A 12,218-nucleotide genomic window follows, 5' to 3' on the forward strand; every position below is an offset into this window, starting at 1 on the left:
GAGCGAGAGGTTGGCAGTGAGGCTGGGTTCTGACGCAGGAACATGACAAAACCCAAGAGGTGATTTGAACAGCGATCTGGCTCTGATGGGATAGTTTGGGGGGAGGAGGGAGACGGACCAGTGTGAAGAATTCAGCCCCCGGACAGACAGGTACTGACCACTGGCAGCTGTGCGCCTTCGTAGCTCCCAGGAGAATAAGGGATACGGTGACAGCGTGGGAATGAAGGAGGTTCTCGATGCGGAACCGCCCGAGGGGGGCTGTTGGCTGATTTTGTGGTGCGGAAGGGAGAAGGGAGAATTCAGTTTCGGGCAACAGGGAGACGTAGGTAATGTGCTGTGGTAGGGCCCAGAGGGGGACAGTACGCATTTGCACGGACTTGGGAACGTGTCCCTGGTGTGAATGGGTCAAGCTCACGGCTGTTCATTTTGTGCAGGGGGTCAAGCACCCTGCAGCCCGTGGGCCCGGGCCAGCCCAACACCCGGGGCTGGAAGTGGCATTTTCTTAGAACACAGCCGGCACCTGCTGGTCTCACCTGTCGTCTGTCGCTCCGTCTGTGCTGTGATGGGTGACTTGGGTCATTGCCACAGAATCTCGAGGCTGAAGGCTGAGAATATTTATCATCTGGCTCTTCGCAGGCAGCCTTTCATCTAGTGAAAGACCGTGATTTTAGTTCAGATCCATCATCTAAGGCTTGGACACCCACTGCCTTTTGTGCGGCCTCTTTCTTGGGCTCTGTGTATGATGCGCCTGACAGCGGAGGGTCTCTCCTCGCCTGCCTGGCTCCACAGCCACCAGGAGAGAAGAGAAAGGTGCAGAGTAAATACTCCCCAGCCGGTGCCGGCTTCAGTCTTCCGTTCCTCCCTGGACCCCGGTAGGACGCGGGTGCGTGACTTGTGTGCGCCTCCTGCCACCTAGTGTTCTGACGCTGTCACTTCACCTTCACGGCGCCCTCCCAGGGCCCTCTGGAGCTCCCTCCACCTACCGTTGCCACCCCACAGCTCGCCCCACGCTCTCCATCCCGCATGCAGTGTCCCCCTGAATTGTGAAGAATCTTAGGCGTCAAGGGGCAGTCCGTGGTTTCGGGGAAACACGGCGTTCTTCTTTCTGATCTGCTCCCGTAACAATTTCTTCTGGTTTCACCACAGAAATTCTTCAGACCGCGTGTCCTTGGGGGGTTTGCTGCTTAAGCAGTTTTCCTTTCTGAAGTGGCATGACCTCCCAAGAACGTGTTCCCTGGAGAGGAAACGTGCCCTCCGCTCTCCCTTGACTCCGTGGCAGGTGTAATTCGAACCGGCGGGGAGAGCGCGGTTCGCTTTCATAGCAACTGTTCTTTACGCTTTGAGCACGCTCTGTGGGGAGGTGTCTGTCGTCCTCGAGCACACCCGGCCGGCAGGTACAGCAGGCTGTGTGGAGCCGAGGAGGCTGGCTGGCTGTGGATCCCCAGATGATCCAGAAGCCACATCCCCAGGGCGCGCCTGGGCCGGCTAGTGCTAACCCACGCCCAGATGCTTCCAGGTCCATTGGCCTGTGCTCCAACCAACTATGAGGTCATTAAGTTACAGGGGGTGGTGAGGACATCAAAGTAAAACTTAAAGTGTATGTTTGCCTACCAGATCAAGGAGCAGGTTGTAAGTCAGGTGCTTTCCCCGTCTTAAAAACCACTACATATGTTGGTATATTTGTGATCACTTAAGACAGCGGTCATTGGTCAAGTAAGCAGCCATTTGTTTAGGAACAAAAATGGCAGGAGACACGTTTTCCTCGTCATTAGTCGGCGGTCCCCAGTTGATGAGTATGTGCATGTATAGAAGTTATCTATTATGTATGTTTTTCTTTCTGTCCAACTAGTCTCCCTACTTTGGTTCCAGTAAATTCTTGAAAACGGGTTTGCAAGTTAAGGGTAGAGAAGGTCAGGAGCAGGCGTCCTATAATGGTGGGGAGAGGATCTTGGAAATCTTGGAGATCTAAAGTGTAAACTTCTCCATCTTGGAGATCTTGGAGATCTAAAGTGTAAACTTCTCCATCGTAGTTCACTCAACATCTGCCGTTAACCAGCTCCACAGGTCCAGCCACTCTTACATGGCCCCTAGACCTCCCTGTGGCAGGACCAGCTCCCAGACTTCCAGAAAGTTCTGAAGAGACTCTCCCTTCCTCAGGTGGCTGGTCTGGATCTCCCCACTCACCCGTGGAATTGGGTCTCACCATTCCCTGCAAGGGGAAGCCAGAGCACAGCCCAGTCCCTCTGGAGAGTGGACTTCAGCCTGAAAAAGCGGTACCCCGGTACGGGGACAGAAAGGTGCCTGGAAGAGGAGGTACTTCCACACCTTGACCCAACCGCCACAGAGTGGCCCACACCCTCTCCCCTTCCCGGTGCCACATACCACCCCTCCCCCCCAACTTATCACTCCAGCAGAACTGGGAATAAACTTTTGTGCTGTTCTGTATTTGCAACAGCAGATCGTGCACTCAGTTTTATTTTCTGCCAGCAAGTTCTTCTCTTGAACCCATCGAGCTGCCTTGCCTGGAATTCTAGAGTTACCGACTGGCAGCGCTGTCTCAGAAATGTTCCTTCCTGCCTCACCCGGCACTGAGCGCTGTACCCTGAATGCTGGAGAGCCCCGGGAATTTGCAAGAGGCAGGCAGCAAGCAGGTGGTGCACAGCGCCCCCGTGCGGTGGCTGGACGTTGCGGCCACGTGATGAACGAGCCCTGAGGGAGGGACGGAGGGAGGGGACGGAAGGCTCCGGAGACCCGCCGATGTGTGAAGCCCTGAGCATCTTCCGCAGAGGTCATACCTATGAAAGCTGAAACTGTGTACTACATAGATACAAGTTGATAGTTTTCATGACTCTTTATATTCCAGCTGATGGTTCAGCAAGGAGGGCTCTTTCCAGTGGTCTTACTTTCCAGCGTCTGCTTAGCAACACAGTTTTTCAGTGGCTCCCCCCACCCCCGCCAAGCCGCCCCCCAGAGAGGAGGGGGAGATGCGGAACGACAGGGAAAGGGTAGGAAGCCCCTGTTCGCGGGACATCAGTACCTGGAGGGAAACAGCAGTGCGGATGGACACCCCCAAATCTGTTAACGTTTCCTTTAGGATGTTCTAGGGGTAACACATTTATTTTCCTAGTGACTTAAAAAAACCAGTGTTATAAAAGTTATTATACTGGTTGTGAACGTCAGGAGGATGAGCCTAAAAGCCTGCCACACCCTTGGGCCGAGCCAGACGCAGACAGAGCCGTTCCTCCGGCCGGTCGCAGAGCCCATAGCTCCGTAGAGCTGTGCCTGAGCACTCCCTACAAGGTTCTGTGTTGGATTTTGGGGGGATATTTTTTCCCCTTGTCATTGTGCACCTCTGGAAGTGCCCCTCCCATCCTGGGAACATCTGGGGGCTCCAAACCAGCCTCCACACCGTCTGCAGGCGCCTCGCTCCTTAAGGCCCCTCCAGCTCCTGTGTTTTGTCCCCTAGTCCTGCCAGGCTTTTTCTCTGGCCGAGTTGTCCTCTCAGAGGACAGGGTGTTCTCGCACAGGCTTTGCCCTCCATGTCCCTGGGTCTGTGCAAACAAATGTCATTGTTCCCTGGAGACCTGAGAACTCTCCAGCTGATGAGACGGAGAATCCGGACCTTCCCAGCCAACTGTCTGCGAAACGTGCCCATCGCGGGGCCTGCTGCCCTCACGTGCGGCGCTGGCTGGACGGAGAGATGCACAGGTGGAAGAATGAAAGTCTGCTGGTCACCTGCCTGTCACCTGAGACTGTGCGTGAGAAGCTGTTTCATCTTGGTCTGGCTTCACCCACGTGCCTGGCAGACTTTCCGCCCTTCTCAGGACCGCTGTGATAAGTAACATCATTTTAACGGAAGAGCCACTAGAAAGGAGACAAAGAAAAATCCAATGGATTTGGGAGTGTTCTAGAAGTCGGGACTCTTCACTCCTCTGCTCGCCTCTCCTGGCACACATCGTCATGGCTCAGGTGACCGTCAGCTGTGCTGGGGCACCCTCCCAGGAAGGCCAGCGACGTCCCTCATCCCCTCCTGTAGGCACGAGAGAGGGGCTACGTGTCTCCCTCGGAAAGTGGGTTTCCTTCGAAGGGTGGGGACGTTCTCTGATGTGAATCTCTGTGTGTTTCTATTCGTATGCCCATCCCTCCCCACACACGGTGCGACAGAGACAGAAAAGCACCCACAAGAATTACTAGGAAATGTGCACCTTTCAGGACACTGTCCTTCCGGTGGCACCTCCGGGTCAAGCGGGTTGGACTCGGGCGAGCAAGCACCTGGGAATCTGACCGTGTCCTTGACTCTTAACTACCCACACCACAGTTTCTGTGGACATTTCATGAAGAGAGGTGGCTCGTCTTTGGGGTCCCAGCACTGTTGGGCTTCGTGGGACACAAAAATGTCCCCTGTGTAGGTGAAGATGGGCCCAGGACTGCCACCTTCCATGATTTGCAAAGTAAAGACATTGAGAGGAAGCCTCGAGCACCACTCTCACTGTCAGTCCGTTCTTTTAGGAGGGCTCTCTCTGGTCAAGGCTTATGTATCACCAGAGAAATTTGTTCATATACTCTGGGAAAAAAACGAAGTCCTTTCTACCATCCAGATAGGAATTTACTTCGTCTCTCTCTCTCTCTCTCTCTCCATTCAAATTCAGAGCAACATATAACACGAAAACCTTGTTCAGTACTACCTGAAATCTAATTATGTTTTTCATTCAGATTAGTGAGTTTGAGCCCCCCCGGGCAGTCCAACAAGAGGAGGTTGGCCGTCCGCTTTATTTCACTGTTGTGTAGCAAGCTCTGTCGGAAAGCTTACGGTGTGGTCGTCTGTGTTGAAAATCAGTTTCTCTAAATCGGGGTGGCGCATTTGCAAATATTTTCCTCTGTGTTCTCCTCCTGTCCTCTTCCCCTGGGCGCAGCAGCCATCCTGGAGAGGGGGCGGGGCGAGAGAGGGAAGTTTGCCAGGGATCTTGACTCTCGAATCCCTGGCACTACCCAGAAAGGGACAACTTCTCTCGGAGAAGAACCTGATACCGGAAGGCACTAACTTCCTTTCAATCGACGAATTCTGTTTCTGCTACTGTGTGGCAACAGGGGCTCCAGGACAGGATAATGTCATAGGGAAAAGACTCATTTTTAACTCACATCTGAATTACAGGGTGTAATTCTAGATACACCCACGGAATGTGGGCTTGTTTGCCCGATGTGGGGTGTGGGGTGTGATCTGGGAGAAGGCAAGGAACCGCCACACGGTCAACCGCAGACTCTTAAGCACCTGCTTACAGGGTTGGGAGGAAAGCAGGTGTTACTCATGGGGAGGGAGGTAGAGCGCCCCCTGCCGACGGCTGCTTGCATGCGCAGGGCACCGTGACACCCATGAGAAGGCATCTGGGGGAGCAGGGGGCTGGTGCCGCACCCGCTCCTCGCCAGTGCGGCACCCAGGAGAACAGGTGGACTATTTGAGAGCTGGAGCTAGACCACCCAGGTTCGAATCCCGGCTCTGCCACTTGCTAGCCGTCCAGCTGAACAGGTTGATGTTTGTTCTGTGCCTCAGTTTCCTAATTTGCAAAGTCCCACAATAGTAATCATCGTCAGTAGTCATAGTAGTAGTAACGATCATAGTGTCTTTGGCCTGCCCATTGCAGACACTCCAGGCCGATGCCCAGCCCATTTCTCCCAGCCCAGGTTCCAGGACAAGCGCTCCCAGCCCCCTGCCTCCCCAGAAGGAGAATTGGTTCGGAAGTGGATTCTGCAGTCTACCTGGGGTCACACAGGCTTGGAGGCCCCAGGCCAGGAATGTGGGCATCTCTAGGTGTGCGTGGCTGGGCCTGACATTGCTTCTTCTGGCCTATGTCCTGGGCCCCATGCCTAGCATCCTTTCCCTGATTTCCCCTAGGCCCTCTCCGGCTGATTTTGCGGCTGTGTCTCAGCGCGGTCTTCGCACGCACTGTCCCTTGCTCTGGGACTTCCTAGCCTTTATTGTGTGGCACATGCTTTTCTCCGTCCTGCACCCTTGCCTGGAACACAGCCTGGGCCACCTTTTCTTTTCTCTGCACCGGACCCAGGTTTAGACTCTGCCTGGTCGACTCTGCACCCAGGATGGTTTGTGGGGGAGTGAGGGTTGACAACCTGCCCGGAATTCTGTAGGTAGTTTCATAATGGACAGCCCCTGCCAAGGGCCTGAGCCGCTTCCCCCTTGTCCCACAATCCATGGACTCGCTTCCAGGTCTCGAGTTGCTTGTCCCAAGCTGTGCAAGAGGACGGACAGGGTGGCAATGGGAACGGGGCAGAGAAAGGTCTGTGTCGTCTCCTGCCCCTGGGAAAGCCACAAAGAAACCACACTGCTGTTCTCAAAGAGCTTTGTAGGGTCCGTGCCTCTCCCCAAGCCCGCCGCAGGCTAAACAGAGTGCACGTTGTGTGGAGATCAGTCCCCTGTGCCAAGATGTCCAGCCCTGTCGCCAGGGACTTGGGTGGGGGTGGCTGGAGGCAGTGGTGGGGGAGGCGGGGGCCACAGCATAAATGGCCCCTTGTGTGGCCGACAGGGAGAAGCTGCTGCCCCGCAGACAGGAGGCAGTGTGGCCCCTCCCTCCCTGTTCAGAGCGTGTCACTCACGTGGGTGCGTCGGAGCGGCCCGTCACTGCCCTGTCTGACCTCCCACTGTAAGGAGAGGCAGAAAGCAGTAGCATTTTCCAGAGCAGACGCACTGAGGGTGCTCGAGACCTGGCTTGGTGGGGGTGGTGGCCTTCATTTCAGTTCGTCTGCCCTTGGGACACTCTTAGGGTTGGCTGTTGTAGTCCCCCCACTGCCATTCCAGTATGGGACAAGGCTGCAGAGCCTGGGAACTTTCTGTGAGGCCGTGCTTATGGCAAGTGGAGACTCAGGGTTTAACTGAGATCCGGCCAATACAGGAGGTGATTAGCCACCTCCCCGCCCTTGGCCTCTGGCAACTGTGGTCTTGAAAGCTGACACTGACTGACGGCTTTCCATGTGCAGACCCTGTGTTCCTCAACTTGCGTATCCGCCAGTCCTTGAGGCCCCTGTGAAACTGCCCTCCCCATCTTACAGATGTGGAATATGCCAGAAGCACACAGCCAGGGAAGGGCACAAGTCAGATTCGTACCCTGGCAGCCTGGCTCTGGAGCCCATGCCTTAAGCCACTGCCCTGTCCCCCGACCCAAGTCACCTACCTGCCGTGACCATGCAGGTCACGAAGCCACATAGGCTTCAGGACTGAACCCCCAGAGTGATGCAGAAAAGAGTTGCAGCTTAGTTGTAAAAAAGCGTCTACACCCTGGGCAGATGCTCTTGAATTGGCTGTAGGAGGTGTGATTCCATTGTCATTCACCCCTCGAACATCATTCTCCCCGGGCCTGTTGGGATTAGAGATGCATGTAAACTCTCTGAAGTGAGGGACAGAATTTCTAGACAGTGCCACCTGCAGCAAACATTTGTGTCAGAGGTCATGCTGAGCATCTCTCCAGACATCTGTCGCTGCGGTAAGAACTCTTCCCCCTTGCCTGGTGTCTCCGTGCAGCCAGGTGCTGAGGGAAGGAACTGGGGAGAGGAGAAAGCTCCGAAGAGAGGGGACAGAGGTCATCTGGTGGCCATGATGTCACGATCCACTTCCCCACCCCACCTCCTGGAAAGCATGGACAGTTGGGCTGTGTCGCGGGAAGATAGAGCCAGTTACCTGTCCCGTGGGTCCTAGAACAAGAGGAGGTGGTCAGCTGCTTGGATGGAAGCCCCCGGTTTTTTGAGCAAAGATGTCGTGGTCGAATGGTGCCCTCCAGAAAGGTGTGTTAAGGTCTGAACCGGGAGAATACATCTCTGTGGTCTAAAGCCACCCTGTACGCGGCACGGGGCTCTGGCGGCCGCGGGCAACTCCCACGTGGGGTCTCCGCCTGCCCCATCCATGCCCTCCCCATCCTCAGACCCCATGTGGCTTTCTTCGCCTCCCCCCCACAGAGGAGGACACGGGGCCCGGAGCGTGGCTTCCGATCCACAGTGTTCTCTATCCGGACGCGTGTTGTTTCCCTCACCCGCTCGGGAGCTTGCGCTTTTATTTCGGGAGGAGGTTATGGTTCTGTTTTGTTGGATTCCTTAAGTCTCCCTCGGTTCAGTTTGGACCAACTGCTGGAAAGCGGTGGCTTTCTTCTCTGCTCAGCCGCCGCCGTCAGACACGGGCCCATGGGAGAGTCAGGGCTGTCCCCTGTCTTGGAGCCATTAAACCGTCGTAAGAAAGACGCCTTTGTCACAGGGAGCACGGCGCTCGGCTCAGAAACAGAGACAGATTGTGCCAGAAAACAAACAACAAAAAAATAGGTTCAACCACAGAATTCTTTGGGACTTCAGTCATCAGCCCTGTCGCTTGTTCTTAAAAGACAAGATTTCCTTTCCTCGGTGTCCTTCCATCTGATAGGCCGTTGGACTTTAATTCTGCCCAGACCTGGGGCTGGGGGCCCCACCCAGACCACCGGCGCTGGGCCTGCAGCCCCTGCAGGAGGGACCTCCTGCCTGCCTGCCAGCGAGGTGGCCATCCAGAGCCCCCTGGGGCCTGGCTGCTCAGGACCGGAGTCTGCTCGGGGAAGTGCTGAGGGATGCCAGAGAGGCCACGTTACAGGTGCCTTAGTCCACGAGTGTGAAGATTTTTAGAACTTTGCATTTAACCTGGGACAGCCTCTCTGGAAATAATCTGGGGGGCCCAAAGGCCACCCCCCGCCCTGTTCACTAACGTCAGCCCATACCTGCCAGCTGGGGACCAGAGGCCAAAATGCCCCGTGTCCCCGCATGGCACTCGGGGACTGCCGTGGGCCCAGAGGCCTGGGGAAGCTCCCCTTCTGCCTATTGGCCACAGAGCCTCGACCACTCTCAGCCAGCTGCCCCCTGGACCACCTGTGGTCTCAGGTGATCTCAGCAGAGTTAACATCCCTGGTGCTCGTCAGGGGGCCAGCGCCATGGCGCCCCCCAGGCCACTAGCCGCGAACAGAATGAAGCCAGCAGAGGGAGGGGCCACATCTGGTCAGGAAGCCAGTGGCCTCCTGAGAATGGTTTCTTTTCTTTTCTTTTTTTTAAAGTTGTTGATTTTTAAGTCTGTATAGCTTTTTCTTTAATTTGTTTATTTATTTATTTTTAAAGATTTTATTTATTTGACAGAGAGAGAGATCACAAGTAGGCCGAGAGTCAGGCAGAGAGAGAGGGGGAAGCAGGCTCCCTGCAGAGCGGAGAGCTGGATGTGGGGTTCGATCTCAGGACCCTGAGATCATGACCCGAGCTGAAGGCAGAGGCTTAACCCACTGAGCCACCCAGGTGCCCCCTGAGAATGGTTTCTTGAAGGGAGCAAGGCAGAGCAAGTCTTGGCATTCCAAGGATGCAGAAGTCGGGGTTTATCACGTCTCTCCTCTCCAGATTCCAGAGCAGCGCTTCTCAAACACTGGCTCGGGACCCGGTGGGCTAGTCCCAGCCCAGACACCGTCCAGAACGTGGTTCCACAGCCCTGCTCCAGACACCCGGGCTCAGGGCAGGGGCCCCACGCGGCACTTTGAGCACCGTCCCCTGGGCAGCGCGCCAGCGTAAGAGCCGCGGCTCTAGAAGGGAAATGGGGAGGGAAGAGGAGTTTAAGGCCCTCCCGGCCCCCATTTCAGCTGTCCCCCAAGAAAGGGACTATGCTTCCCCAGCCCGAGTCTCTGACCTAAGGGGAGCATTTCATTACAGACGGGCGACAAGGAAGGAAACACCAGCTTTATTTTCCACGAGGGCAGATTATTACATAAAATTCAAGACTTTATACAAAATGAAAATGCAGGGTCCCTTGTTCTAAAAGCAGGAAAAAGGTGGTGGTGGGGACACCTGGATGGCTCAGTCGGTGAAGGGTCCGCTGTTAGCTTGGGTCATGATCCCAGAGTCCTGGGTTCGAGTCCCGCCTGGGGCTCCCCGCTCAGTGGGGAGTCGGCCTCTCCTGCTGCTCCATCCCCTGCCGGCTCGTGCTCGCGCACACTCTCGAATAAATAAATAAAATCTTTTGGAAAAAAAAAATGGGGAAAAAAACGTTTTTTCCTTCTTCCATGAGTTCTCTCTCAGCCCATCATGGTGTTGCATTTTGTTTTAAAAATTGTTCATTGTGCTAAAATGCACATAGTATAAAAATCCACCGTCCTAACCATTTCCGGTGTGCAGTCCAGCACTTAGTACAGTCGCCTTGTTGAACAGCCGTCGCCGTCATCCCTCTCCGGAATTCTTTTGTCTTACAAAATGGAAACTCTGTCCCCATGAAACAAGAGCCTCCCAAGCCCCCCAGCCATCTACTGTCTGTCTCTGTGACTTGACTACTCAGTCTGCACCTCATATGAGTGGAGTCACACGGCCTGTTGTCTCTGTGACAGAGCCCGAGGTCGCCAGGATGCATCCGTGGGGCAGCACGTCAGAACTCGCTCCCTTTTCAAGGCTGCACAGTATTCCGCCATCAGTACAGGCCACATTTTGGGCATCCGTTCGTCTGCCCACGGACGCCCGGCCTGCTCCCACCTCTTGGCTGTCGCGTTAAGGCTGCTACAAATGTGGGAGCACAGATATCTCTTTAAGACCCGGATTTCAGTTCTTCTGTGCATCTCCCCAAAAGTAAAATTGCGGGATCGATCGCAGGGACATTTGATTTTTATTTTTTAAGGAACTTTGCCCAGCGTTTCTTATTTGCTAATTAATGTTGGGCCCCCTCGGGCATAGGGGTTCTGCCTGGAGGAGCGCAGACCCTCACAGGCTCCTAGGGCCCAAGCCCTTGACCCTGCCCCAGTGCTCGGGTGTGCGCTTTCGACCTAACCTTCCTGGTGCTGGGGCCCTGAGTGGCTGCACTGTTCTCCTGGCCCTTCACCAGGGGGAGCAGAAAGGAACTGGGGAGAGAAAGTAGGGGTGAGGGATACAGTGAGGCCAGGGGAGGTGGTTTTGAGTATGTGTGTATAAAGATCTGTGATTCCAGACTTTTCTGTCTGTTGTTTGGCCAAACGAACCTTTCAGTGTTGGCCTCCTGCATCAAGCCATGTTCCCTCCTCTTCAAGTAGGTGGGAAGCTCGGTGACCCCAGATCTGAACCTGGGATAGTGACAGGAAGTGCATGTAGCAGGCCTCAGGGGGGCCCCACCTTCCTGCCAGTTTCGGGGTGGCAGCCCCATAAACACAACGGGGTCTTGCTCCCTGGAGCCTAAACACAGCATTCACACACGTGCTTTCTTCTCTAAGCCTCAGTTTCTGCATCTAAAGACAGGGTTGCCTCAAGTACATAGAAGTGAAGGTCAAGGTCTTGGGTGGGGCTCCGCTGTGGAGCTATGGACATGCTCAGCAGCAGGGCCATGGATGTTTATGGCTGTGGCTGTGTCCCTTTATCTGTGGCTGGGGCATGCAAAGGCAGGATGAAGTAGAAGCTTCTCCACGGCCTGGCTCGCCACTGGGAGAGCATGTCTCTCTGTTCTGACTTCACGTCCTCCGTGCTGTCTGCTGTTAGTAACACACAAGCAGTTTATGTCATGGAACGTGACTGCGGTGTCATCGCTATGATTGGCGTGCCGTAGAGTGTGTGGGCGTCTCAGTAACTCCACGTGACCCGTTGGGGCCCGTTCCCCGACGGAAAGCCAAAATAAAAAAGGTACCTGACAAAGCATGCCTCTCAGTGGGCCTGACAACAGCTTAGAAATTAACGTTTATTATAACCACTATAAATATACCTAATAACATTTTCGTAACCGTTTTATTGTGATGTAATTCACACAGCATATAATTCACCCATTTTTATAGTGTACAGTTTTTAGTATATTCACAGAGTTGTGCAGCCATCACCACAATCAATTCTAGAACATTCCGTCACCCCAACAAGGAGGTCTGTACCCTTCAGCCATCACTCCCCGCTCCCTGTTTCTTCTCAACCCTGCAATCTCTGGCAACTGTTAAGTTGCTTTCTTCTCTGTAGACTTCCCTCCGGGACATTGCATGTATGTCTATGTACACGGAATCACGTAGCACATAGACCTCTGCAAGGGGCATCTTCCACTCGTTGTAGCTTTTACCAAGTTAATTCATGCTGTAGCATGTACTAGGACTCTGCTTCTTTTTATGGCTGAATGACGCTCTGGGGTATGGAGGTGCCACATTTGGTTTATCCATTCATTCGCTGATGGACATTCGGGCTGCTTCTGCTTTGGGACCATTGTGAAGAGTGCTGCGGGGAACATTTGTGTGCGG

At 54.6% G+C, this 12,218-nt stretch overlaps 1 protein-coding gene across 5 annotated transcripts in view; it reads left to right on the top strand.

The window, feature by feature from the left end:
* Positions 1-12,218, top strand: part of SLC39A11 (solute carrier family 39 member 11) — a 320,940-nt gene that overhangs the window by 263,353 nt on the left and 45,369 nt on the right. The window contains exon 9 of one of the 5 annotated variants that reach the window (XM_045085988.1): positions 2,158-9,038. The exons of the other annotated variants lie outside the window; for them this stretch is intronic. Coding sequence (XP_044941923.1) covers positions 2,158-2,266 — 109 coding nt within the window. The 3' untranslated portion in view covers positions 2,267-9,038. Of the gene's footprint in view, positions 1-2,157; positions 9,039-12,218 lie in introns of those variants that run through there. 5 annotated transcript variants of the gene reach the window in all.

The sequence above is a fragment of the Mustela putorius genome, unplaced genomic scaffold (assembly GCF_011764305.1).
Source record: "Mustela putorius furo isolate JIRA1106 unplaced genomic scaffold, ASM1176430v1.1 tig00000873_pilon_pilon_pilon, whole genome shotgun sequence".
Classification (NCBI taxonomy): Eukaryota; Metazoa; Chordata; class Mammalia; order Carnivora; family Mustelidae; genus Mustela; species Mustela putorius.